Genomic DNA, 27,684 nt, shown 5'->3' with positions numbered 1-27,684 from the left:
ACCCGGGTTGTGGTGCAGTAGTTGCTTTTGGTTTACCACAACCTTCCTTAACTCAGCGACTGGGTGGCTGTTTTGGCAGCGCACAATTTATTGCCACTGGGGGATCTATGGCCGCCAAGGAGGGTGTTAGACACAAGTGCAGCTGGGCATATAGTTGTATTTCTATAACGTTACGTAAAAACACGGTTTGCACTAAATAAGTGGATAAGACATTTGCTTTATGTATTAACAGAACCGGACAGAATTTTGCTTCTGAAAAAGAACAAAATAACATAATCTGCAGTCTTAGTTTATTGCAGAAAATAACGAGGAGAAAAACATGTTCCGTTCCTAGGGGAGTCCCAAGATCACTGTCCAGCAGTCAGGGTCCAGCGTTACCTCAGATCCTGGAACATGGTGCGGAAGGTCAGGTTAATGCGGGGCTGGCGGTCGTGATATTCCTTTGGCACGCGGTGCTAGTAGGAAGAACATAAAACATGGAGGTTACAAGGAGTTACAGGACAGGCACAAACTTGTAAACCGGGGGGGGGGGTAAAATGCGATACTAGCGCTGGGGTGCATCATCCCCCACTCACAAGGACAGGACTCCTAAAGGAGCCCATCCTTGCGATGTGCTGAGCCGGAAGCTGGGGGGCCTGCGCATGTGCGGTTAGCACTGACCCCCCCCACGCAGCAGTGCGTTGTGTAGCCCATATGCTATCTCAGAATGGCAATAACCCAGGGATGCAATGTGCTGCTGCCCAATGTTGATACATTGGGCAGCTTTGCATCCTCCATAGAAACCTATAGGGGCCGTGGCTGGCAGCGGTGCACAGGGGATCGCAGCAGGGATGGGAGATTCCTGTTGTGGCCCCCCTTTGGTACATTAGGGTGATACTTAATATTTGCGGCTAACCCCCGAAAGGGTGTTTTCGGGGATTTAGCCGCAAATATTGTTTGATAAATGCGGCCCTAAGTCACTTAATATAAAACACCTGGTTCTGCTACAATGACCAATGATTTAAAAGATCCGGAAAAGAGGGGCACATGCAGCAAGACAGTAACTGTGTACTGCGGTCATTGGTTACAAGCTTAACAGATTTAACCCTTTGAGGGCCAATATGTCAGAGAGATGTTCAAAATATCCGCTAATAATTCCAGCGTCGCTCACATTTGTTATATAGATTCAAATAAAATAATGTTGTGTAAAAAAGGTTATATTTCCTATATAAGGTAACATTACAGGTCGTTATGAGGAATACAAATGTTTGCTTGCCAATTTTCACCCCTATTTTGACAAATTCACTTGGCACTTAAAGGGTTAAAGAGGGTCTGAGACACATAAGAAGTATTATCACATCAGCTGCACTATGGGCGCCTGAGGGAGGACTCCCAGCCTGTAGGCCAGCACTGCACAGCGTATAACACCTGAAGGTCCCTAACGAGGCCTAACCAGTTGCTATCCCAACATGCCTTGCCCCAGTGTTGCATTCCCTATTGGCAAAACTGTAGCAAAGCATGCTGGGACGTGTAGTTTCACAACAGCTGAAGAGCCCTAGGTGGGCCAGGCTGAATAGAAGGATTCTCCTCACCCACCTGCCAGTCTTCTTGTGTCGCTCCCTCCATAAGCAGAAGGGTCCCACGATCCAGCGGTATATGGACACGTTCCACGTATGTGTAATCTCCACGGTCTTCCTGCAGGGGAATCACATTAAGTGGAAACTAGAAGTTGCGCAGTTATAAATGGTCAATACGGATCGGGAACATGACCCGCAAAACAAAGCGTCTGCTGAGCACAGAGAAACACACAAACACACACACACACACACACACACACGTGTCCATCTTCCCTCTGTGCAAACCAAGGATGTTATTTCTCCATCATCCATCCTGGTGACACAGCTTAATAATGGGATGTAGTAGGGTCTGGAGGAGCCAAGGCACCTATGCTATGACTTTAAGAGGCAGGCTCCTCCCCTGCTGCATCCCAGAAAGCCCACAGGTGCCCACAGGAGTGGGTGCATATGCTATGGGGCTGCGTGCAGCAGCCAAGTTACAGTTAGTTAGGATTCTTTATTTTATTAATTTCTCTTAGCTATTTGCAGGTGCAGTGTGAAGCTTCCTGGGGAGAGGGAGGGGGGACCTGAACAAGCTCCCGCTAGAGGGAGAACATGGGTGATGGACCCCCCGCTATTGCGCTGCCATTTTTCTGGGCTTACAGGCAAGCTCCATGTTGGAGATCAAGCTCGTCAGCAGGGCACTGCCGAGTGATCCATTTTCAAGGGGAGACACTGAGACAGAGGAAACAGCAGATGGGAGCGGCTGAAGGAGGAGGGCGCTAAAAGGCATACCCTCCATGCTGAAGCAGAGACTTGGTCTCTTCCCCACTGTAGTCTGGCGCCCTTTTTCCCCACACTGTGCGGAGCTGAAAAGGGAGATTAAGTTGCTGCAGGTTACGGTGAAGTTTCCTCTGGGCCGTGCCTTTCCTGGTCACCGCTGAGGGTCAACAACAGCAGCTGGCAGATAAGTACACAGGTTGCATTATTCTGTATAGCGCCTGACATTTGCACTGTGATTATTGTAATAAGGACAGAAAGGTGTAATTCTGCTGTTGTGGAAGAGGGGGCTTCTGCCATGTTAATATTCTACAGGTTTTGCGGCGTTAAATTAACTTGTGAACAGATGGACCAGGGGGATTTGTGCCCTGCATGGGACTCTGTTCCCAGTGGGGCTCAAGCACAGAGGGCAGAGCAGCCTGCACCTGCGTAGGCGACAGCCCTGGGTAGATCAATGGCTGACTTGGTGCATGCTCTTTATAGGCAGAGGGATGATCTCAGGATCTCCCTTAGACTTTATCCATCATCACAACCCTCTGAGCTCCCCTCCATCATCACAAGGGAACCCTGTGGGGGGAGGGGGGACAGAGGGCAACCCGGTGGCAAGGGAAGATCCTCCAGATTCCGCTTTAGTGCCTTTGCTAAGAAACACAGTCTTCCAAAGCGGAGGATAAATCCTTGGCATGACTGGGAGACGGCTCCCCGTTCTGGGATCAGAGTCGGGGGGTCGACTCCTGCAGTTTCGGGACACCTGGACCCAGTCCACTCAGAATCCTTGGGTACAGACTGTGATCTCACAGGATCAACCTGAAGGGGGACCCGCCAAGTCGTTTTATCCCAACACCCTTACCTCGGGCAGCTTCTCTCACTCAGAAGGGGGTAGTCATACCAGTACCGCCAGGGGAATGGAAGAAGGGATTCTATTCCATTCTGTTCTTGTGTTGCTGAGCATGGAGCCAGGGGAACATTTGGCGTCCATAGATATTCAGGATGCATATCTATATATGCCTATTTGTAGTGAACACCTGTAGTTCCAGGCCCTTCGATTTGGTCTGGCAACTGCACCAAGGGTCTTCACGAAAGTGATGGCGGTCATGGCATTGACACTCAGGTTACAGGGAATAGTTATTATTCCATACCTGGACGACCTGCTTTGCAAGGCAGAGTCGGAAGAGGCGTCTGGAAATAGCAACGCTGTTTCTCCAGGAGCACGGGTGGATACTGAACTTCAAGAAGTCTCAGTTGGTTCCGACCCAAAGGTTGCAATTCTTTGGAATGGTTCTGGACCCTCACTTACATTGGGTGTTTCTACCAGAGACTAAGGCCAGGGACATACGACTCGTTCTTATCACTTCTCCAATCTCTCAATCCATCAGTATGGATGTGTCTGAAACTGTTGGGCAAAATGGTGGCCACGTTCAAGACATTGCAATATGCAAGGTTTCACTCAAGGACATTTCAAATGGAACATTCTCAACAAGTGGTCAGGGGATCCGCAGGCCATGAAACGAGAAAGGCTTGTACTGACTCAGGAGACGAGGGAATCCTTAGGCTGGTGGACGGATTTGGAAACTCTCCAGTTAGGTCGTTCTCTGCGGACCTGGGAATGGTTTGTGGTCACGACCGATGCAAGTCTAAGGGGATGGGGAGCAGTTGCTCTACATCTCAGGCTTCAGGGACTATGGCCACACACGGAGTTGACTCTTCCGATAAACATCTTGGAGCTCTGAGCGGTGTGGAGAGCTCTACAGCAAGCAGAGGAGTTCTTGACCGGATTACGGATAAAGATTCAGTCTCAACTATCAAGGGGCCACCCGCAGCAAGATGGCGGTGCGGGAGGTGTCACAGTTTTTAGTGGGTGGAGTTACACGTTCCAGCCCTGTCGGCAGTCTTTATTCCTGGAGTCCGGAATATAGAGGCAGATTTCCTCAGCAGATCGGAGTTGCTGGAAGGGGAATGGGCTTTGCACCCAGAGGTTTCAAGACTTTGTGGCTCGCTGGGGGCTCCCAGAGGTGGACTTGATGACATCAAGACACAACTGTCAGGTGGCCCGGTTTTGTTCATGGACCAGACGGTGTAGGATGTGGATGCCATGATGGTCCCTTGGAACTACAAGCTGGCACATGTTTTTCCTCTTTTTCCCAGGATTGCTCGGGTCCTCAAGAGATTGAGAGTACAGAAGTCATGGATCATTCTCGTAGTGCCGGATTGGCCCAGAAGGTCCTGAGGTCCTGGTATTCAGACATACTGAGATTGTTTTTTTTTTTTTTTTAAAGAAATTTTTATTGGGTTTTTTCAAGTCAAAAATACAAAGCAGTCAAAACCAATAATAAATTTAACATGGTGTAAACAGATTGAGTGCGTTTTGGTTTTTGAAGAGAAGTCCATATATCAACTCAAGAGAGCTATAGAGAAGCTATAGCGAAGGACAAATGGACTATGAGGGTGTATGTATAGTGGAGGGAGAGGAGTAGGGGGAAGGAAAGGGGGGTAAGGGGGGGGGGGGCGGGGTCGGGATGGCAGGCAGTTTTAGATGCGGGGTTGGGGTGATATACAAGCAGTAGTCAGATATGCGTCAAAGGGGCCTCGGATTGAAAGAAGGAGGTCCACGGGGACCAAGCTTTTATGAAGGAGGGAGTGGAGTCGTTTAAAAATGCTGTGATTTTCTCAATTTTGTATGTGGACCAGATAGCATTGACCAAGATAGGTTTGGAGGGTGGGAGGGGGCTTTTCCAGTTTTTGGCTATTAGACATTTAGCTGTATTTAGGATATGGTTAATTAGCTTTTGAGAAGCAGGTTGGATGTGTGGGATTGGTCTCATCAACAGGGAGAAAGAAGGTGAGGAGGGCATCTGGATGTTGAGAATCTCTTTGATTAGTTCATGAGTTTCTAGCCAAAAGGGCTGGATAATTGGGCAGCTCCACCATATGTGGAGATGATTGCCTTCTTGAGCACATGATCTCCAACATTGAGAGGAGGTAGAGGGGTAAATGGAGTGGAGCTTGGTCGGTACCAAGTACCAACGGTAGTAAATTTTGTATGCGTTTTCTTTTATACGTGTTGAAATAGAGCTTTTTGCAATGGCTAATCTGATATCAGACCAGTTTTTTGCGCTGAGTTCCTCTCCCATATCTGATTCCCATGCAACTTCATGTTTCTCTTTCTGCGGCTGATTGAAAGTGTTAAGGATCTGGTAGATGGTTGATATCAATTTTTTCGTGATTTGGGGTTGTCTGCATAAAGATTCAAGGGGGGATCTTTTGAGGGATGGGGAGGCCTGAGGAATAGATTTGTAAAAGTGGCAGATTTGCAAATATTGGTAGAAGCTAGAGTTTGGAATCGAGTATTTGGATCTAAGGGATTCGAATTCAGGGAATAGTGGCGTGGGGGCGATGTCAATGGGAAAAATAATGTTATGACTCGTCCAGGCTTTAAACTCGTCTTTGTTGGTCCCCGGAGGGAAAGCAGGGTTATTCCATAGTGGAGTGAGTGAAGGGTGGTGTGATCGCAGTTTGTATAGTTTAGTGGAAAGGTCCCATATCTTAAGTGAATGGCGGGTAGTTGGGAGAAGGGATGACATCTTGGGACGGGCCGATGACGGGATCCATAGAAGAGAGTAAAGAGAGTAATGTGCGATGGAGGATGCTTCAATGAGGGTCCAAATTCTTTGTGAAGGGGGGGCGTGCCAGAGTATTACAGGGGCAATATGTACGGCTCTATAATATTTGGTGAGGTCGGGGAGACCGAGACCTCCTGTAGTGTGATGTTTTTGTAAGAGGCGAAGTTTGACTCTGGGTTTTTTGCCCGCCCAGACGAAGGTGCTAATGTCTCTTTGGAGGTGTTTCAGAATTGTAGTAGGGATATGAATGGGGAGAGTTTGCCAGAGGTATAGCAGGCGTGGTAAGATCATCATCTTGATCGCCGCCATCCGGCCCACCCAGGAAATAAATTGTGGGCTCCAGGTGGCAAGGTCAGATCTGATGGTTGCCAACATTCTAGGAACGTTCGCCGCGTAAAGGTCTGTGTATGATTTGGTTAGATAGGTTCCCAGGTATTTGATTTTGTGCGTTTGCCATCGGAGCGGAAATTTAGATTGGAGGGAGGCAAGGTCGGGTGGAGCAATGTTGATATCAAGGGCCTCTGATTTCGATGTATTAATTTTATAGTTGGAGAATGAGCTGTATGATTGGATTTCGGAGAAGAGAGATGTCAGTGAAGGAAGTGGATTAGTAAGGGTGAGTATGACGTCGTCGGCGTAGAGGGCTATTTTGTGTTTTGCGGAGCCTATGTCGATGCCATAAATATTTGGAATGATGCGTATGCGGGAGGCCAGGGGTTCCATGATTAGTGCAAAAAGGAGGGGGGAAAGTGGACAGCCCTGGCGTGTGCCGTTTTTAATTTCGAACTGGGGTGATTTAAGGCCGTTAACTAGTACCGAGGCTGATGGGTTGTTGTAAAGAGCTAAGATACCGTTTAGAAAAGGACCAGTGAATCCCATGTGTGTCAGGGTGCTATGAATAAAAGGCCACGCCACCCTGTCGAAAGCCTTTTCGGCGTCGAGGGCCACAACCAGGGCTGGTTCTGCCCGCTTATTGGCCACGTGTATAAGATCGATAAGGCGTCTAGTATTGTCAGGTGCTTGGCGGTTGGGTATGAAACCCACTTGATCTGGGTGGGCTAGTGTAGGGAGGTGGGGAGCAAGGCGGTTAGCAAGAACTTTGGCATATAACTTTAGATCGGAGTTGAGCAGGGAAATGGGACGATAGTTTCCCATCTCTGTGGGGTCTCTGTCGGGTTTGGGGATAACTATTATGTTAGCCCTGGTTGTGGCTGAGTCTATGGAATGGCCTTGAAGAAGCGAGTTGAATAGGAGAGTGAGCATTGGGGCGAGGGGTTGGGCCATTTTTTTATAGTAGAGGTTTGAAAACCCGTCGGGCCCAGGAGCTGCTGAACGTCGCAGGGTTTTAATGGTAGCGAGGATTTCGTCGGAGGTGATCGGGGTATTTAAAGCTTCTATTTGGGACGGGGTCAGTTTAGGGAGTTGACATGATGAGAGGTAATTGTCTAGGGCTTCTGAGTTGGTTGCAATAGTGGGTTCAGAGGATGCAAGGTTGTAGAGGTTTTCATAGAAGGTGCGGAATTGAGCGGCCATGGTATTGGAGTTATACGTGACAGTGCCATCTATACATTTTAGGGATATAATCCTGTTTTTGGTACGTTTGGCCCTAAGTTGGTTAGCTAATAGTGCATCTGCTTTGTTGGATTTTTCATAGAATTTCTGCTTTGCCCATAGTAGTGCTTGAGTGGCTTTGGATGAGAGGAGTTGGTTTAATTGGCCTTTTGTCGTTAGGAGTTCCATATATTTGTGATGAGTTGGGTGGAGTTGGTGGTCTTGTGTGAGGGAAGTAAGGGTGTTTTCTAGCTCTTGAATGCGTTCGCGTGTAGCTTTATTGTGTGCACTTGTCAGGCTTATTAGTTTGCCCCTCATTGTGGCCTTGTGAGCTTCCCAAAGAATGGAGGGAGGGATGTCTGGGGTATTATTTAAAGAATAAAAATCTGCGATAAATAGGTTTAATTCTTGGAGGATATCTGGCTTGAGAAGCAGGGAGTCGTTAATACGCCATTGCTTTAGAGGAGGGTGGAGAGTAGATCGGACATTTAGCTCTATAGCCAGGTGGTCTGACCAGGATACTGGAATCGTATTGGCATCTATCAAGTTTTGTGATGAGAGGGGATCTGCAAAAATATAATCGATTCGAGTGTGGAGGTTGTGGGGAGGGGAAAAGTGGGTATACCCCGGTGCTGTGGGATATAAAACTCTCCAAGAGTCGTAAAGGTTGTGTCTAGCTAGGTGTGTGAGGAGGCGTTTAGAAAGCCTGGCGTGATTGGGTAGAGATGAATTTGACTGAGATCTATCTAGATGAGGTTGGATGGTAGCATTAAAGTCGCCCCCAATGAAGGTGGGACAGGGGGGGGAATTGTGCTAGCCGCGCGAAGAACGTGGCATACAGGGAGCTTTGCTGTGTATTGGGGGCGTAGACAGAAGCGAGAATAATAGGAGATTGGTTGAATGTACCTGAGAGTATGATGAATCTACCCTTGGCGTCTGAGAAAGTATTCTCAATGCTTAATGGGAGGTCGCGGTGAATTAGAATGGCAGTGCCTCTGCGTTTGGCGGACATTGAGGAGTAAAAGACATGTGGGAATTTTCTGGAGGATATTGACGGATGAGGTGGTTTGAGGTGGGTTTCCTGGAGCATAATAATATCAGGATTGCGTCTATTCATGAATTGGATGGCCATGGCTCTTTTTGTGGGTGAGTTGAGGCCGTTTACATTCAGGGATAAAATTTTAAGCGTCATGGGGGATCAAATTGGAGGAAAGCGAGTAAATTGGGAGGATATGTGCCTGCGCTCCCAGCCCCGCCCGGGACAGGAGATGGGGAGGGAGGGATGGGTTGGAGTGAGAGGGTAAGTATAAGAGGGGATAGGCGAGGTCTCCCAAAAGGCGGGAGGGACTCAATGTTTGAGGGGACAGTGTCAACGTGACAGTGTCCCTGAGGGGGGGCGATACGCCAGCCGGGTAGTAGCTGGGGGTATAGGAGAAGCATGTGCATGTGGGGCATGGGGAGGGTGGGGAGAAGCATCAATACAGGAGCTGAGGTTTGAGGAGATGCTCATACGGTGGAGGTGCGAGAGAGGGGCTGTATGAGGTTGGACACCCAAGGGTTGAAGGGGGAGGGGGAAGGAAGGGGGGCGAAAGTGGATAGAAGGTGAGAGAGGTCATAACATCAGCTGATATAATGTTTGAAAGCATTACGTTAGCTAAAAGCAGTTTTTGCCTAACAGTACCTGGTGAACTAGAGGCACATCTATTGTGAAAACAGAGTAGAAGAGAGTTTAGAAACCTAAAGAGGTGCTTTACCAGTTATCCAAGGTGTTGCCCCCATTGGGAGATGGAAACAAGACCCGGGACATTAAAGAGATTGCATAAAACCATGAACGATTAGTCAATATTCTGCACATAAAGTTTAGGAGTAGAGATAGAGGTAACACAATTCACCGCCTGAGCGAAACCAAGTATTAGGCTTGGCTATGGTGACTGACAAGAGATATTTGATATATTTATCTCAGTATAAGATAGTGGTGTGACCGGTTATTAGAAATAGAGGGAAATAGAGTTTAAGAATAGTAGAAGAGAAGGAAATAATTTCTACCTAACAAATAGAACTTATTCAGATCAAGTTAGTATAGGAACAATGCACAAGAGCAATCACATGAAATATATTTAAAAATTGAGGCAACTAGAAACAGTTATCTCTAATTTAAGTAATAATACGGCCTACGTTATCAGAAGTATTATGAAACAGTAATCCAAACACTTTGAACTGTGTAACTAAAGAGATTGCAGATACTTAGCGTAGTATAGCGAATGAACAAGGTAGATAGTGGTAGCAGGGTAGTAAATCACGTTGTTTAGACAGTCAGGTTTTTGTCCATTCTGGAGAGGGAGCTGAGGGGTTAGAGCGATTCTGTGAGGTTTGTGGTTGGAGAGAGTTTGGAATAGTATCAATGATACCAAACTTTTGGAGCAGGTCGAAGCCTTGTTGAGGTGTCTTTATGACATAGGTGTTACCGTCCTTCACAACTAGCAGCTGAAACGGGAAGCCCCATCTGTATCTGATGGAGTGGTTCCTGAGGGCTTTGGTAATGTTGATTAGGTCTCTTCTTTTCTTTAGGGTGACCGGAGAGAGATCCTGAAAGATTTGAATCTGGGATTCTGCATAGGTGATCGAGGGAGATCCTCGGGTTGCTGTCATAATGCGCTCTTTGGTGGTGTAATAGTGAAACCTCAAGATGATGTCTCTGGGGGGCTGTGAGGGTTGAGGTTTGGGTCTCAAGGCGCGGTGGGCTCGATCTAGTAGCAGCTCCGGTTTAGGAACACTAGGAATTAGTTGTGCGAAGAGATTTTCTAGATAAGAGTGCAGGTCTTCATTTGAAACCGTTTCAGGAACATTGCGGATCCTGATGTTGTTTCTCCTGTTCCTGTTTTCGATGTCCTCCAGTTGTTCTTTGAAGGAGTCAAATTCGGATTTGATATCTGAGATCTCTTGTTCTACGACGGTTTGATAGGTACATACCTCATCCATTTTTTGTTCTAAGGCGTCGGTGCGGGAGCCTAGGTCGGCTAGCTCCGATTTGAATTCGGCCAGGACCGTTCTCATTTCTTCTTGAATTGTTTTTGTGACAATTTGGACTATGTCCTTTGCAGAGAGCGCCATGTCCGCACCTGGAGTATCTTCGGAGTCGGATGTCTGTTCAGATATTGGAGAATGTTTGGCAAGGGAACCAGATTTTTCCCAGACTCGCAGAATGTTTGATTTCGAATTGTTAGAGGATTTACGGCCTTTTTGAGACATAGTGTAGCCGTAGGGGGAGAGAAAGGCCCTTTCAGGGTCTGAGTGACAAGATCGTGTGGCGGGGGGACAGGTAGGGTGTCTTGTCTGGAGGATTTCGAGTTTAGTGAGAGGTTAGTGCTATGCGTTGAGCATCTCCGAGTGGGGAGTCTCCCCTCCCAAGCGCCTCTGGATTATGGGAGTTGCATGGTTCGCTTGGTGTCTGGGTCGTAAGTGTGGTTATCCAGTGCTTGATAGGGAGGTTCAAGATTTGATTGGTTGATCTTCTAGGCACAGAGGGTTCAGTTAAGAGCGAGAGGAGTCGGAGAATGGGGGCAACATGTGGGAGGAAGGTCAGCGGACCTAGACCTCTAGGTGGCCAGGAGTCAGCTCCGCACTAGGGGAAAAAGTCAGTGGTTGGTGTTGATTCCCCTTTTTATATAGCTATCCCTGTGGTTGTTAAATTCTCCTGGTGGCACTTAATTCCTCTCTGGGATGCAACTCAGCGAGATGGCAGCTACCAGATTGAGTGGCTTGGGGTGAGGTGGGGCTGTAGAGTGATTGGCTTGGTAGGGACAGGGATAGGCGGATCAGCTGACTTAGGGCCCGGGGGGGATCGCTGGGTGAGAGAGGAGCTCTCCGATAGAAGGGCTCTGCAGCCCTATGTCTGTGCGAGGGAGTTTTCTGGGATCCACAGAGCTTTAGAGTGGTGGATAGTGTCTGCCCAGGAGCCTCTTTGTTAGAATTAGGCCCCTCCGGTGCCCCCCGGCTGAACTCAGATCTCTCACCTGGGTGTTGTGTGGATCGGAGGCCTCACTCCCGAAGCCGCGGTGTGCGGCGATCCGGTCGCGGCTGGTCAGCTCCTTTCTGAGGGTGCTGGCTGTCCCAGGAGTCACCAGGCATCCAAGTCCCTGTGCGGAGATCTTTCTTGTAGGCGCTGGGGGACCCAGTAACCTCCGGGCGTCCAAGCACCTGTGCGGAGAACCGGCGGGGTATATCGGGTGCGTCGGCGGGTGAGCCGCCGCGTCGTTCTCCGGCTGCAGGCTCCAAGATGGCGGGCGCGGCTGGCGGGAGCTCCGATCCCCGAGAGTCGCAACCCGCAGGAAGGGCACCAGTCCCCTCCCCGGCTCCGCAACTGCACTCGGGGGCTCTCAGGGGGTCTCCGGTATGTGAGGGGGAGCAGCAATCAGCCGGGGGAACGGCGAGGAGTGTGTCTCCGGTGATCGGTGAGACGGAGCCTCGGGGAGATGCGTGCTGCTCCTCAGCGCGCCTTCTGTACTCAGACATACTGAGATTGTTAGTGACATCACCTTGGTGCATTTCTCTTCATCCAGATCTGCTCAGGCAAGGTCCATTTCCTCATCAGGACCTTGCTTGGCTAAATTTGAAGGCATGGCTTTTGAAACCTCGTTATTGAAGAAGAAAGGTTTCTCGGAGGCAATTATTCAGACAATGTTGAAGGCTCGAAAACAAGTGTCTGCAGCAAATTACCATATGGTCTGGAAGATTTATAACAGGTGGTGTGAGAAGCAGAAGGTGCACACCTCTAGGTTTAAGTTGGTTAGACTTTTGGATTTTCTCCAGGATGTGTTTTCGGCAGGGTTGAGTCTGCAGTCTTTAAAAAGTGCAACTTGCCTCGCTATCCATTTTCTTTCAAAACAGGGTGGTTCTCTTACCGGAGGTTCAGACCTTCCTTCAAGGGGTTATACCCATTAAACCCCCTTATCGACAGCCAGTGGCGCCATGGGACTTATTGTTGGTGCTGGCAGTGTTACAGAAGCCACCCCCTCGAACCTCTAAGGTTGGCTGATCTAAAGTTTCTCTTGTGGAAACTTACTTTTCCTCTGGCAATTGCTTTCGCCAGAAGAGTTTCTGAGTCTTTGTCTTGCAAGTCGCCTTTGCTAGTATTTCATGAGGACAGGACTGTCCTTCGTACGGTACCTACGTTTTTGCCAAAGGTCGTGTCAGACTTCCATTTGAAGTCTGCGCGTTTATGTGGACAGAGTTAAGAAGTTTCGGAAGACTGACTGTACGATGTACATAAAAGAGGGTGGTCAGCTTCTAAACAGACTATTGCTAGATGTCCGAGGTCGGTAATTGCCTTTGCTTACACCAAAGTTGGCAGGCCTGTTCCGCATAGGTGGGGGACTGGCGGCGGGGACCCGTGGGGAGCTCGCACGCGTCCCCTGCTGTTGAAACTACCACCAGCCCCTGCAAGGAAGAGGGACACTCCATCTCTACATTATGTTAGTCCAATACAAAAGGAGGGATGTTATAGAGTTATTCACAACTAGGTAAAAGCCTGTCACAATTACGGCTTCTGCAATGTACTTTCACTTTGAGCTGTGACAGTTTTAGCCCACAAACTCTCCACCCCACCACCAGTCCCTATCTGCTCCTACCTCCAATCCCTGTCTTCACAGCTCCTTCTCTCCATATCCAGCTAGCATGAAAAAGATATGTGTCCCTGCAAATATTGCTTTCACTTTCAGTGATGACATCTATTCATGCACAAAGGAGTAATTTAGTCCATCAAGTGGCCTCTAGTGGTCACCGGTGGCACTTCACCTCATAGAGGCGAGAAGTAGATCTAGCTATATCCTGGCTGCAGAAAATGGCAGAGATACCCTCCAATCTTCCTGTGGCAAAGTGATTGCCAGGACCCCCCTCCCCCTAGCTGCAGTGAATGGAAGACCCCCCACCCCTGGCTGCAGTGAATGGCAGACCCCCCTCCCCCGGCTGCAGTGAATGGCAGACCCCCCTCCCCCGGCTGCAGTGAATGGCAGACCCCCCTCCCCCGGCTGCAGTGAATGGCAGACCCCCCTCCCCCGGCTGCAGTGAATGGCAGACCCCCCTCCCCCGGCTGCAGTGAATGGCAGACCCCCCTCCCCCGGCTGCAGTGAATGGCAGACCCCCCTCCCCCGGCTGCAGTGAATGTCAGACCCCCCCTCCCCCGGCTGCAGTGAATGTCAGACCCCCCTCCCCCGGCTGCAGTGAATGGCAGACTCCCTGTCTCCCCCTAGCTGCAGTGAATGGCAGAACCCTCCCCTGGTTGCAGTGATTTGCAGACCCCCCTCCCTCCACCTAGCTGCAGTGAATGGCAGACCCCCCCAGCTGCAGTAAATGGCAGACCCCCCCAGCTGCAGTAAATGGAAGACACCCCCCCTCCCCTGGCTGCAGTGATTTGCAGACCCCCCTCCCCTCCCCTGGCTGCAGTGATTTGCAGACCCCCCCCCCCCCCCCCTGGCTGCAGTGATTTGCAGAACCCCCCCCCCCCTCCCCTGGCTGCAGTGATTTGCAGAACCCCCCCCCCCCTCCCCTGGCTGCAGTGATTTGCAGACACCCCCCCCCTCCCCGCAGTGATTTGCAGACACCCCCCCCCCTCCCCTGGCTGCAGTGATTTGCAAACCCCCCCCCCCCCATGGCTGCAGTGATTTGCAGACCCCCCCCCTCCCCTGGCTGCAGTGATTTGCAGACCCCCCCCCTCCCCTGGCTGCAGTGATTTGTAGACCCCCCCCCCCCTCCCCTGGCTGCAGTGATTTGCAGACCCCCCCCCCTCCCCTGGCTGCAGTGATTTGCAGACCCCCCCCCCTCCCCCGGCTGCAGTGAATGGCAGACCCCCCTCTCCCCCGGCTGCAGTGAATGGCAGACCCCCCCTCCCCCGGCTGCAGTGAATGGCAGACACCCCTCCCCCGGCTGCAGTGAATGGCAGACCCCCCTCCCCCGGCTGCAGTGAATGGCAGACCCCCCTCCCCCGGCTGCAGTGAATGCCAGAAAACAACCCCCCCCCCCCCTTGCTGCAGTGAGAGGCAGACCGCACTCCCCTGGCTGCAGTGAATGGCAGATCCCCACCCTCCACCTCCCCCTAGCTGCAGTGAATGGCAGACCCCCCCCCCAGCTGCAGTGAATGGCAGACCCCCCCCCTAGCTGCAGTGAATGGCAGACTCCCTGTCTCCCCCTAGCTGCAGTGAATGGCAGACTCCCTGTCTCCCCCTAGCTGCAGTGAATGGCAGACTCCCTGTCTCCCCCTAGCTGCAGTGAATGGCAGAACCCTCCCCTGGTTGCAGTGATTTGCAGACCCCCCTCCCTCCACCTAGCTGCAGTGAATGGCAGACCCCCCCAGCTGCAGTAAATGGAAGACCCCCCCCCCCCCCTCCCCTGGCTGCAGTGATTTGCAGACCCCCCCCCCTCCCCTGGCTGCAGTGATTTGCAGACCCCTCCCCTGGCTGCAGTGATTTGCAGACCCCCCCCCCCCTCCCTCCCCTGGCTGCAGTGATTTGCAGACCCCCCCCCCCTCCCCTGGCTGCAGTGATTTGCAGACCCCCCCCCTCCCCTGGCTGCAGTGATTTGCAGATCCCCCCCCCCCCTCCCCTGGCTGCAGTGATTTGCAGACCCCCCCCCCCTCCCCTGGCTGCAGTGATTTGCAGCCCCCCCCCCCCCCCCCTCTCCTGGCTGCAGTGATTTGCAGACCCCCCCCCTCCCCTGGCTGCAGTGATTTGCAGACCCCCCCCCCTGGCTGCAGTGATTTGCAGACCCCCCCCCCCCCTCCCATGGCTGCAGTGATTTGCAGACCCCCCCTCCCCTTGCTGCAGTGATTTGCAGACCCGCCCCCCCTCCCCTGGCTGCAGTGATTTGCAGACCCCCCCCCTCCCCTGGCTGCAGCGAGAGGCAGACCCCCCTCCACTGGCTGCAGTGAAAGGCAGACCCCCCCCCCCTCCCCTGGCTGCAGCGAGAGGCAGACCCCCCTCCACTGGCTGCAGTGAAAGGCAAACCCCCCACCTCCCCCTGGCTGCAGTGGATTTGCAGACCCCACCGCCTCCCCCTAGCTGCAGTGAATGGCAGACCCCCCTTCCGGTAGCTGCAGTGAATGGCAGAGCCCTCCTCTTCTGGCTGCAGTGAATGGCAGCGTCCCCCCGCTGCTTGTTAGCAGGTGCGTGGGAAGCAGTTAGGACTTCTGTACAGACTGTAAGTAGGAGACGGCATCATGTTTAGATCCCATTATACCACCCACGGTACCCAAATTACACTGACATTAACAATGGTTCCATAAGAGGTGCCGCTGTCTACGGGGGAGACATCTGTTATGTCATTTATCTCATACGCTGCCTCCAGCTCCCATTATACAGGTTTATATAACGCAGACAGTGGGGGAACCTGGGCGGTCAGCGAGTCACAATAACATGGGAGATGTATCACAGCGCTGAGGATTCAGAGACACCACCATTATTTATTTATTTATTAGCAGTTTCTTATATAGCGCACTCATATTCCGCAGCACTGTCCAGAGAATATATTGATCATTCACATCAGTCCCTGCCCCAGTGGAGCTTACAAGCTATATTCCCTACCACATGTACACGCACACAGACATTCTAGGGTTAATTTTGTTGGGAGCCAATTAGCCTACCAGTATATTTTTGGATTGTGGGAGGAAACCGGAGTACCCGGAGGAAACCCACGCAAGCACGGGGAGAACATACAAACTCCGCACAGTTAGAGCCATGGTGGGCATTGAACCCATGACCTCAGCGCTGTGATGCAGTAATGCTAACCATTACACCATCGGTACTGCCACCATCCAGAACTACGGGGCTGTCCTTGTCATTTAGGTCAGTGCCAATGGCCATCCTCAGGCTATACCGGGGCAACCATAGCAACCAAAAGTTTATTTCCCCAGGTCAGATTGCACTATACATATAATGTATCAGAGACTGGTGGCTATAGGTTGGTGCAATTACTTACAGGTGGAGGCTTTCTCCTCATCTGGAACACTCGGGTGTCTCCCAGGCTTACTGAGGCAATGATGGGATGTTTGCCCAGGTCGGGCTCGTCGTCGCTGTGCCAGTCTATGCTGTCCTTGTCGTTTCTGTACAGGTTGCAGAGCAGAGAATTGAAGCTGTATCCGGTCACTTCCTCAATGCGGTCTTTCAGCATGGTGAGCAGGGGATGCCACTGGGGACACAGAAACGTGACACGTAGTGAGCAGGGGATGCCACTGGGGACACAGACACGTGACACGCCGTGAGCAGGGGATGCCACCGGGGACACAGACACGTGACACGTAGTGAGCAGGGGATGCCACTGGGGACACAGACACGCCGTGAGCAGGGGATGCCACTGGGGACACAGACACGTGACACGCCGTGAGCAGGGGATGCCACTGGGGACACAGACACGTAGTGAGCAGGTGATGCCACAGGGGACACAGGCACGTGACACGCGGTGAGCAGGGGATGTCACTGGGGACACAGACATGTGACACGCGATGAGCAGGGGATGCCACCGGGGACACAGACACGTGACACTTAGTGAGCAGGGGATGCCACTGGGGACAGAGACACGTGACACGCCGTGAGCAGGGGATGCCACTTGGGACAGAGACACGTGACACGCGATGAGCAGGGGATGCCACCGGGGACACAGACATGTGACACGCGGTGAGCAGGGGATGCCACCGGGGACACAGGCACGTGACACGTAGTGAGCAGGGGATGCCACTGGGGACAGAGACACGTGACACGCGATGAGCAGGGGATGCCACTGGGGATACAGACATGTGACACTCTGTGAGCAAGGGATGCCACTAGTGACACAGACACGTGACACGCCGTGAGCAGGGGATGCCACCGGGGACACAGGCACGTGACACGACGTGAGCAGGGGATGCCACCGGGGACACAGGCATGTGACACGCCGTGAGCAGGGGATGCCACCGGGGACACAGGCATGTGACACGCCGTGAGCAGGGGATGCCACCGGAGACACGTGACATACCGTGAGCAGGAGATGCCACTGGGGACACGTGACATGCGGTGAGCAGGGAATGACACTGGGGACACAAAGATGTGGTAAGCAGGGCATGCACCCAGACAGGTACCCAGTGATAGCACATGGGGGTCAGGGGATGACACTGGGGACACATAGTAAGCTACTTTTTGAAGCATGGGGCTACTGATGGAACAGAGAAACAGCCGTGACTTCTACAGGACGGACATCCCCCATCACTGAGCAGAACCAGCTCCACCTCGCGGCTCGTCTTGTGTCACGACCCCATCAGACACAGAGCTGGCCATTTTATATAGAATAGCAAATAGAAATCTGTGAACTCACGTGGGGGTTGGGCTGCATAGTAGAGCGAGAGTAAGTATAGGGGACCTCTCCGTACCAACAGGTGAGCCGCGGTTCGTTGTAAGGTCCATCTGTTACAAGACAAGATGCTGTAGGTCACCGGTGTCTCCCCAGCATGCTGACACTTGTGGTTCCCCCAAGTGCTGGAGTGATAATGGATGGTCACTGTGTAGTTTGTATCAGAATCGGAAATCAATACACCGATAATTTGGGCGAAGGAACCTGGGCAGCCGATGTGATAACACCGGGGTTAATGCGTACCGCTACTCAGCGAATACAGTAACATATCACAGGTGTATAGCTCCCTCTGCTGGGGAAATGTGGGAACACCAACAGTATGAAAATCACCTGGACCAACATTGGTTTTCTGCCTCCAGGGGAGCTCGTTCTGCAACTGTTCAAACATCCAAACTGCTTCATTGGGGTCAATGAACATGGGGAACAGTCTGAGCCTGTGATGAGGAAACAATTTATTAGGGAGAACCAAAATTCATCGGTTCCATTTGTATCAGTGTCCTGATGGAGGAGGGGCTTTGGTGGAAGGAGTCCCCCTAACCCAAGCCTTAAGGCTTTTACCCTTTAAAGAGGTTTGGATGCCCTGAACTGAGGCTGCCAAAGTACGGACCCAGGCAGGCTCCTCGGGAGAGACACACGCCTGAGACTCGCATGGTCCCGGCTGCAGGGGCGGTGCAGAAGAGAGCTTGTCTATTAACTGAGACATGACCTGGGTAAGCTGGGCCCAGGCAGGTTCCTCAGAGGAAGCTGCCACAGGGGGCTGCGCATGCATCTTTATACATTTTCGGCATAACCCTACACAAGCTGGGGGATGCCCGCCTTGCAACGTGTGCAGGACACCAATATAAAGGCCCATGTGTCATCACCGCTGTCCTCTGACATTGTACAAGAGGCAGCCAGCTGTAACAATTAACACAGAATACTTCTGACAGGCAGTGATAATGTTAAAACAGTAGGAGTAGGATCCATGACCCTGTCTCCGGGGGAGGGGCTGTGTGAGGAGAGGCTCCCTCCCCCTACTAGCAAATGGCCGCCCGGGATATGACTCCCGCGGCGCCGATAAAATGGCAGGGAACCAGCGCTTGCCGAGCGGCCCTGCTGCCCATACTCAACATGTCCCTAGTGGTCCAGCGGGACAGAAAGCGGACCTGTCCACCCGCTCTGCTAGTGCAGCACAGCGATCCCCCTCTTGGATCGTGACCTCACTCTCTATCCACTGTTATCCTTGTGGCCCCACAGAAGAAAATGATCTAGCTACAGGACACATTTATACATATTCCCTACCCCTGCCCGCCCCCCACAGTCTGACTCTAGGACCCTAAACCCTATGTGGAAAACCACATTATCTAGATCAGTGGTAGCCAACTCCAGTCCTTCGAGAGCTACCAACACTTCACATTTTCCAGACAACCTAGCTGCTGCACAGGTGCACTCATTACTCACCGACACATTTTAAAAGATCCACAGGTGGAGCTAATTACTTCACTTGTAATTCCGTGAGGAGACCTGGAAAACATTAACTGTTGGTAGCTCTCGAGGACTGGAGTTGGCTACACCAGATCTAGATCCTCATTCACTTCTACTGCCCCTTCCTCCATCAATGCCCTCCAGGATCACCAGACAAAGAACCATCAATGAGCGTACCTCGAGACCCCTGAGGGCGATGTACTGATTTCATACGTGCCGGCCTTCCTGGAAAAACACAATAAGGTCACTGATTATTGGTTCAATGAATTATCCATTATTGCTTTCTTTCTTTGTAGCTTACTACTGTAAATCACTTAAAAGTTTCAGGTTTTAGGCCCCCCCCTGTCTGTAAGCCTGAACGCTCCCCCTGAAATGCTCGGAGTTCAGAAGAATCAACTTTAGCATTACAGTCATCACATGTGCACCACCGCGCAGCTTGGCCGGTGTACGTATTCGCCAAGCCATCTCTCCTACAACGGTCAGGGTTAGAATGCATATGGGGTTTTGGAACACTGGAGAATTTCTTCTACATGTAATAAAGTAAAGATTCGATTTCACAGTATATGCTTCTGTTAGAGAGGGCACTCACTCAATGAGGCGGGGGTCCGGAACTCTGCGGCTCACCTGGAAGAAAACAATAATCGATCAGTTATGGAAATGTCCCAATAAAGCAAGGACACCATCACTGCAGCTATATGGTCGGATAGGATTTAGAGGAACATTTATAAGACAATATTTTTACTTGCTAAAAGTTATGTTGTCGACGTTAACCAACCAACCCACACATACACGCACACACACACACACACACGCACAACTGCAAGTCTGCCATCAGTAACAAGTTGCCAAGCAAGAGACACAAACTCAAAGTCGTGGAAAGAAAGAGAAAGAAAGCAAAAAATAAATATAATAAAGTGTGGAGAGATGATAGGACACTTGCAGTATAATAGTAACAGTCATAGTGATGTAAGAGGAGTTCTTGGCACATATCCTACTATATATAATCACTTACCTCTGACGGCTCTTTATATACAAATGGTTTCTCTGGTGCAATCTGCTCATTTCCCCCCAGGTGGGGTATAATGGTGGCAGGGGCAGGCCGGGATACTGGAACATACATGATACATGATTAGGAAAGGTAGACTCATGTGTACTGTATGATAGTTCTCCATACACAAGAGCTGTAATTACACAATGATTACTAGGGACAATATCAAACACACAACATGACACACCGACATCAGGGCTACCACTTAGATTTCTTAGCAAAAGCTTAAATGACCAGTAAAGCCTTCAAAATAAATATATATTGTGATCATTTGGGCTCAACAAGAATCGATATTAAAAAGGACAAGAACTACTGTACCTGGTAACACCATGCTGCACTGCAGGGGGGGCAGATGTAACCAGTGTACCACCATGCTGCGCTGCAGGATGAAGGCAGATGTAACCGGTACACCTCGGTAACACCATGCTGCTCTGCAGGGGGGCATATGTAACCGGTGTACCTGGGTAACACCATGCTGCGCTGCCCGTGGGGCCTATGTAACCAGGGCATTTGGGTAACACCATGCTGTGCTACAGGTGGGGCAGATGTAACCGATGTACCTGGGTAACTCAATGCTGCACTGCCGGTTGGGGGCAGATGTAACCAGTAACCTTAGGTAACACCAGGCTGCATTGCTGGTTGGGGCAGACATAACCGATGCACCTGGGTAACACGATGCTGCGCTACCGGCGGGGCAGATGTAACATATGTAGAGGAATAGATTTGGGAGAGACGTGTCCTAGCACTGATCTAAAACTGATTGGTTGGTACTTTATCTCGCCCCACTTCATACTTGCCAACTTTGTTGCTGCTCCCTCCAGGGGGTTGGGCTATGATCACGCAAGTTAGCGCATATTGCCCTTCCCACTTTGTTAGTAGCATGGACAGGGGGGGGGGGGGGGGGTGTCTGCAGGCCGCGGGAGACTCACCTACCTTTCCAGGAGGCAGGGAGCGCACTCCAATTATTGAGAGGCTCCCGGCCGTTCAGGAAGAGTAGACAAGTGTGCTCTGTGCTTTGATAAATCACTGTTGCAGTGTTTATAGGAGCCAGGAGACCTGGGGTTGAGATAACCACTTCCAGGCAGAATAGGGCCGTAGTCCGATCAGCCCATACGATCAGTGCCGGATCACCACACAGGTAATTGTATATTATAATAATACAACCAAGATGGAGGGATCTTTACATGTAACGGTAAAACCCCTTGAATCTCCGCTTGGTGAGGTAAATAAGGGGAATTGAACAGAACCAGCGATGACTTTACCAGGACGAGAAGCATTTTTCGGAGGTCCTGCCCACGCTCCTTGCACACGCGCCCTCCGTCTCTTGTCGTCCATCCTTCTAAATTCCACAGTCACTATTCATTGCCATGTAATAGCAGGAGAGACCAGCTGCGATCAGGATTTAGGACATGTGTCACAGGAGCACAGGTGCACAAATCCAGTACATGGAACCAGTTATTATATAGTGCCCATTCACTGCTCTGAGAAGACCGAAAAAAAGAAAAAGAAATCAGTGTTAGGCCAATGGGCATGTTTGTAAGTCTCCTGTCATAAGTGATGTGATGCATGCTGTGTGCCAGCGCTGTGATGCATGCTGTGTGCCAGCGCTGTGCCAAGCAGGAAGACGCAGGAATGACCCATAAGGCTAGTGATGTGTTCAGGTTGCTACACAATGGTGTACACCCACACTGCAGTCATTGTATGTACACACACATAAACATACTGCACAGCCACTGTATTTAAGGTGGTCATACACTAGGGCAATTTATCTGACGCTTGAAATTGAATGACACTTCCCGGAAGACTTGCACGACAGATTTCGTACTTGAGGGCTTATTTCGCATCAGATATATTGCATGCAATTTATCTTACTGCATACACTGGTACCATAAAATTTATCTGATGGGCTGTACTACAGGGTGTTAGGGGGGCTGTACTACAGGGTGCTAGGGGGGCAAGCCTAAATAGTGCTATTTAAAGCTATGTAGAAGAGGCTAGTAGCTACCCTGCGCCATGCTACTGAATTTGGCTGGAAAATACCCATAATTCAGGCGTATTTGGCTGAATCCTGACCGGATCAGATAGATCCGTGCAGGCTTCTCTGTGTAATAAAATAGAAAAATAAATAAATAATAAAAACTGGCGAGGGGACCCCTGCCCGGCCATAACCAGCACCAGGCTCATTGAGCCGGTCCTGGTTACAGAATACTACTGCTGAATTCTCTCAGCCAATCGGCATCCAGACAGTATTTAGAATAGGTTTTCAAATTCAGCAGCGCTTCCCGCCCTGCCGCCTGGCAAATAGTGCTACAAGCTCCCAGCCGCCACTGCCCAGATCCCGATGCTGCAGCAGCTTCCTAAGGCAGTGCACCCAACAATCCTTGGGCCCCTGGGCAACTGCCCATTAAGCCCAATGGGAAAGATGGCACTGGTACGCCAGAGATTTATTAAATCTGCCACCCCTGGGCTGTGGGTGGCAGGCTGTTATAACAACAACAAAAAAACAATGGTGGACAGGGGAAGCAGCGGCCCCAAATTTTCTCCTGTCCAAGGCTGCTGCGCCGCTGGGTAGGAGGAGGGAGCAGTGCAGAAGGAGGGGAGCTGCTGCTGCCGGATGGGAGGAGGGAGAGGTGGCGAGCCCTGCGATGTCTCGCAGCAGTGTTCACTCCTCCCGATGACTGATTTCTCTGGCAGCAGGTACGACCTAGGAGATGCGATGCAATGCGCACCGGAACACAAATTGCTTTGCACCTCCTGTCATGTACAATCTGGGCACTGAACATGCGATTTATTGCTGAAATCGCATGTAAATCGCCTTAGTGTATGTGCACCTTAACAAACACATGCACACTGCACAACCAATGTATGTATGTATGTACACACACACACACACACACAGCAGCTATAGGTTGCAGGGTGATGCCGAGTTGGGCAAGACATAGACGCCACAACTGTGCACATATATACAGTACATGATGTGTGCAGGTAGATATGCTGGGAACATGCACCATACACCTACTCTACCCCACGTTTTTTTTTTTACATTTGGAAAATACTCATTCACTATTAACCATCAATAAAGCGTAGAACTTGGAGACATCACCAGTCTGCACCAGCCGCATTTACAGACAGCCAATCACAGGCCAATACCACACATCTGCATTGGCACAAGTCTGTTGCTCTTGGCATGCATGGAAGAGGCGTTCTGCTAACCATGGTAGTGTGCAGTGCGGATATCCTTAAGACCAACGTTCCCTCTAATTTTAGGAAGGCTGTGTTTGGCAAAAGATTTTGGCTGTGCAACTTTGGAAGGAAATTTGGTACTTGTGCAGTATCACGGCTCCCATCGCATGCCATATGTAGTGGCATGCGATGGGATGCGATTTTTGCAGTTTTTAAGCATTTTTAAAAAAAAAATCGCATACGATTTTTAACAGAAATGCATCCAAATGCATTGAAATTAGTGTCAAACATGTTCAATGGCCCCCAAATGTCATTTTTCAGGCTGTACCACCCCCAAAATCAATGCGAACTCGAAGCGTGGCGAGCGTAGCGTGCCCGCGAGGGGTGGCGGTACGCGTCCTACGACCTTTTCATACCCCCACTATCCACGTCGGCGTGGAGTTGAGAATAGAAAGTGTGGCAAGCGCAGCTAGCCACCGAGCCCGAAGCGTGGCGAGCGCAGCGAGCCCCGCGAGGGGACGCGTATACCTGTGAAGGTATCCGTGTGCGCTCGCCACGCTTCGGGCTCAGTGGCTCGCCACACTTTCTATTCTCAACTTCACGCCGACGTGGATAGTGGGGGTATGAAAAGGACGTAGGACGCGAACCGCTGCACTCGCCACGCTTCGGGTTCACGTTGATAGTGGGGGTGGTACAGCCTCAAAAATGACATTTGGGGGCCATTGAAAAGGTTTGATACTAATTTCAATGCATTCGGATGCATTTCTGTTAAAAATCGCATGCAATCGCATGCGATTTTTTGCTATGCGATGGACATCGTGAGAGCCGTGATTCTACACAAGTACCGGAAATTTTAATTTTTGTGCGTCACATATATAACTGGAAAATGACGTTAAGCATTTGTGTTAACTTTACTTCAAAATTATATTAAACATTTAAAACACAGCACACAATGTAGTTAATGGGTGAAACACACATTAATTGAGTCCACAACTGCAAAAAGGGACCACTGCTGCTTTGTGCGCTCTGTTGTAATGTCTGTGCGCACATTCGTCGAGTAGTGTGCGCGCGCACAGCTTAGAGGGAACACTGCTTAAGACCTGGACTGCTGGTGCACCTTGGGGACCAAAAAATAAATAAAATTATATATATATATATATATATATATATATATATATATATATATATATATATATATATATATATATATATATATATATATATATATATATATAAAGGTATCCCCAATATTCCAACTCGCGCTAGAGCCTATTTCACAAATAAATGTTTTACAGAATGATATACTTTTTATAATTTGTACAAGTAAGGCAGCCTCACCACTAAGTTCCCTGAGGGATAGGGAACGAACAAAGCCCAATGTTTTTACCCAATAGTGGTATGGCGCCTAAAACAGAGTTCAAATACAAGTTTGCAAAAATCCGTATCCAATAAAGTAATAAAGGAGATCTTTTCCAATAGTTTGTTTGTTTATTTTCTTCACAGGATAATCGGGTAAAAACGCTTGTAGACAATCCCCTTTTTTGGATTGTGGGATTGTCTACAAGCGTTTTTACCCGATTATCCTGTGAAGAAAATAAACAAACAAACTATTGGAAAAGATCTCCTTTATTACTTCATTGGATACGGATTTTTGCAAACTTGTATTTGAACTCTGTTTTAGGCGCCATACCCCTATTGGGTAAAAATATATATAGAAAGGCAGGTTATGGCACTCTCACGGACTCAACAAATAATCGACACGACACGATGCTGTGGGTCAAATCGTGTCGATTATTTGTTGAGTCCGTGAGAGTGCCATAACCTGCCTTTCTACATACCTGCTACTCTGGCACCCCGGCAGTCGTCTGAGGATTTGACTGAGTGCCTGCATACTCCTGATAGATAGATATATATATATATATATATATATATATATATATATATATATATATATACACACATACATACATACACACACACCACTGAAACAAGGAGCTTGCACTCCCATTGCTGTATGGGTATTATACACACATGCACCATAGAATATAATGTAGGACACTGCCTGGGTCTCAGTAACAATAGTAACACACAGGAATAACCCAACCACCAATGTGGACTGTGCAGCACTGCCCCAGACATTCTGCAGCCCCCACCTGCACCTCTTCCAGCTACTTCCTTCTCCTGTGTTACACTCAAATATGTCCCCAGCTGCTGAGCCAAGAACTAAAAGTTCCTCCTGTGTTTATACCCCGCCTCCTGCCAGGACTACGACCAGTCAGCTGTATCATGTATCACATTTCACCTGTATCACAAAAATCATGTATCTCTTATATATTTAGCCAGATCTGTCACTCAACCCCTGTGGAGAACGTTCCTGTGTAGAACAGTTTCACTTTCATGTGTCTGACGTTCTACCCCCTTGACATCACCTCCCCCCGCCCAGCCAGGGCTACAGTACACGCCCACCATCCACCATTACTCCACAGCCACCATCCACCATTACTCCTGCACATCCCTACCCTCTGCCAGGACCCCCGCGACCCCCCTCCCGCGATTCGCGGGACCCCCCGCGACCCCCCCCTCCCGCGATTTGCGGGACCCCCCCTCCCGCGATTCGCGGGACCCCCCGCGACCCCCCCTCCCGCGAATCGCGGGACCCCCGCGACCCCCCTCCAGCGATTCGCGGGACCCCCGCGACCCCCCTCCAGCGATTCGTGGGACCCCCGCGACCCCCCCTCCCGCGATTTGCGGGACCCCCGTGACCCCCCCTCCCGCCATTCGCGGGACCCCGCACCCCCCCTCCCGCGATTCACGGGACCCCCGCTTTCCACCCTCCCACGAGTTGCGGGACCCTCGCGACCCCCCCTCCCGTGATTCGCGGGACCCCCGCGAACCCCCCCTCCCGCGATTTGCGGGACCCCCGCGACCCCCCTCCCGCGATTCGCGGGACCCCCGCGACCACCCCGGTATCCGGACTATTGTTAGACAGCACTTACATCGACAGCCATTACATCGACACCATTAGTTCGACAGCTCAATAGGTCGACACGGTTTTAGGTCAACATACCATTAGGTCGACATGTCATTATGTCGACAGCTCATTAGGTCGACATGTTTTTAGGTCGACACTGCCATTAGGTCGACAGTGTCTATGTCGACAGTCAAAAGGTCGACATGGGTTTTTTCACTGTTTATTGAGCCGACATGTGCCGACAGGCGGTATTTCATGCCCTACTATCCACTAGGGCGTGGTGGGAGAATAAAATAGTGTGCCGAGCGCAGCGAGGCACCGTGCCCGAAGCATAGCGAGCGGCTGCGGTACACTTCAAACTGTGTCCATGTCGACTGTGTCGACATTTCGGGCAAAAAAAAACAGTGAAAAAACCCATGTCGACCTTTTGACTGTCGACATAGACTCTGTCGACCTAATGGCAGTGTCGACCTAAAAACATGTCGACCTAATGAACTGTCGACCTAATGAGCTGTCGACCTAATGAGCTGTCGACATAATAACATGTCGACCTAATGGTATGTCGACCTTAAACCATGTCGACCTATTGAGCTGTCGAACTAATGGTGTCGATGTAATGGCTGTCGATGTAAGTGCTGTCTAATATCCGTCCCAGACCCGACCACCCCCTCCCGCGATTCGCTGGACCCCCGCGACCCTCCCGCAAATCGCGGGACCCCAGCGACCCCTCCCGCGATTCACGGCACCCCCCCCTACTTTGATTTGCGACCCCCCTCCCGCAATTCGCGCCGCCCCCTCCCGCGATTCACGGAACCCCCCGTAGCGCCCCCCTCCCGCGATTTGCATGCCCTCTCGGCACTTCTCGAGATTTGCTACCGCCCCCTAATTCACACATTCGGGGACCCCACCTACCGCGATTCATGCCCCCCTCAGGCAATTCACGGCACCCCCCACACCCCCCTTCCTGCGATTCGCAACCCCCCACGACCCCCCCTCCCGCGATTCACGAAACCCCCCGTAGCGCCCCCCTCCCGCGATTTGCGGGCTCCCTCGGCACCTCTCGCGATTTGCCACCGCCCCGTAATTCACACATTCGGGGACCCCCCCTCCCGCGATTCATGCCCCCCCTCACGCAATTCACGGCACACCCCATACCCCCCT

General features: G+C 50.9%; 1 protein-coding gene across 2 annotated transcripts; it reads right to left on the bottom strand.

Annotated features, from left to right (window-relative positions):
• Positions 1–197: 197 nt before the first annotated feature.
• ALKBH3 (alkB homolog 3, alpha-ketoglutarate dependent dioxygenase) lies at positions 198–25,811 on the bottom strand. 2 transcript variants are annotated; one of them, XM_083163907.1, is made up of 10 exons: positions 25,706–25,811; positions 21,632–21,850; positions 20,334–20,428; positions 19,911–19,945; positions 19,499–19,546; positions 18,188–18,291; positions 17,822–17,910; positions 16,454–16,663; positions 1,576–1,674; positions 198–455 (listed from the first exon to the last, which is right to left on the bottom strand). In XM_083163907.1, the coding sequence occupies exons 2-10, from the start codon at positions 21,702–21,704 to the stop codon at positions 375–377; spliced, it is 834 nt and encodes a 277-aa protein (XP_083020033.1). In that variant the 5' UTR covers positions 21,705–21,850; positions 25,706–25,811; the 3' UTR covers positions 198–374. The 2 variants fall into 2 exon arrangements, with proteins under 2 accessions (XP_083020033.1, XP_083020034.1); XM_083163908.1 differs by having other exon boundaries at positions 25,712–25,775.
• Positions 25,812–27,684: the final 1,873 nt, after the last annotated feature.

This window comes from Crinia signifera, chromosome 11 (genome assembly GCF_055691185.1).
Source record: "Crinia signifera chromosome 11, ASM5569118v1, whole genome shotgun sequence".
NCBI lineage: Eukaryota > Metazoa > Chordata > Amphibia > Anura > Myobatrachidae > Crinia > Crinia signifera.
The sequence above is the reverse complement of the archived record's forward strand: the minus strand, read 5'-3'. Positions and strand labels throughout refer to the sequence as shown.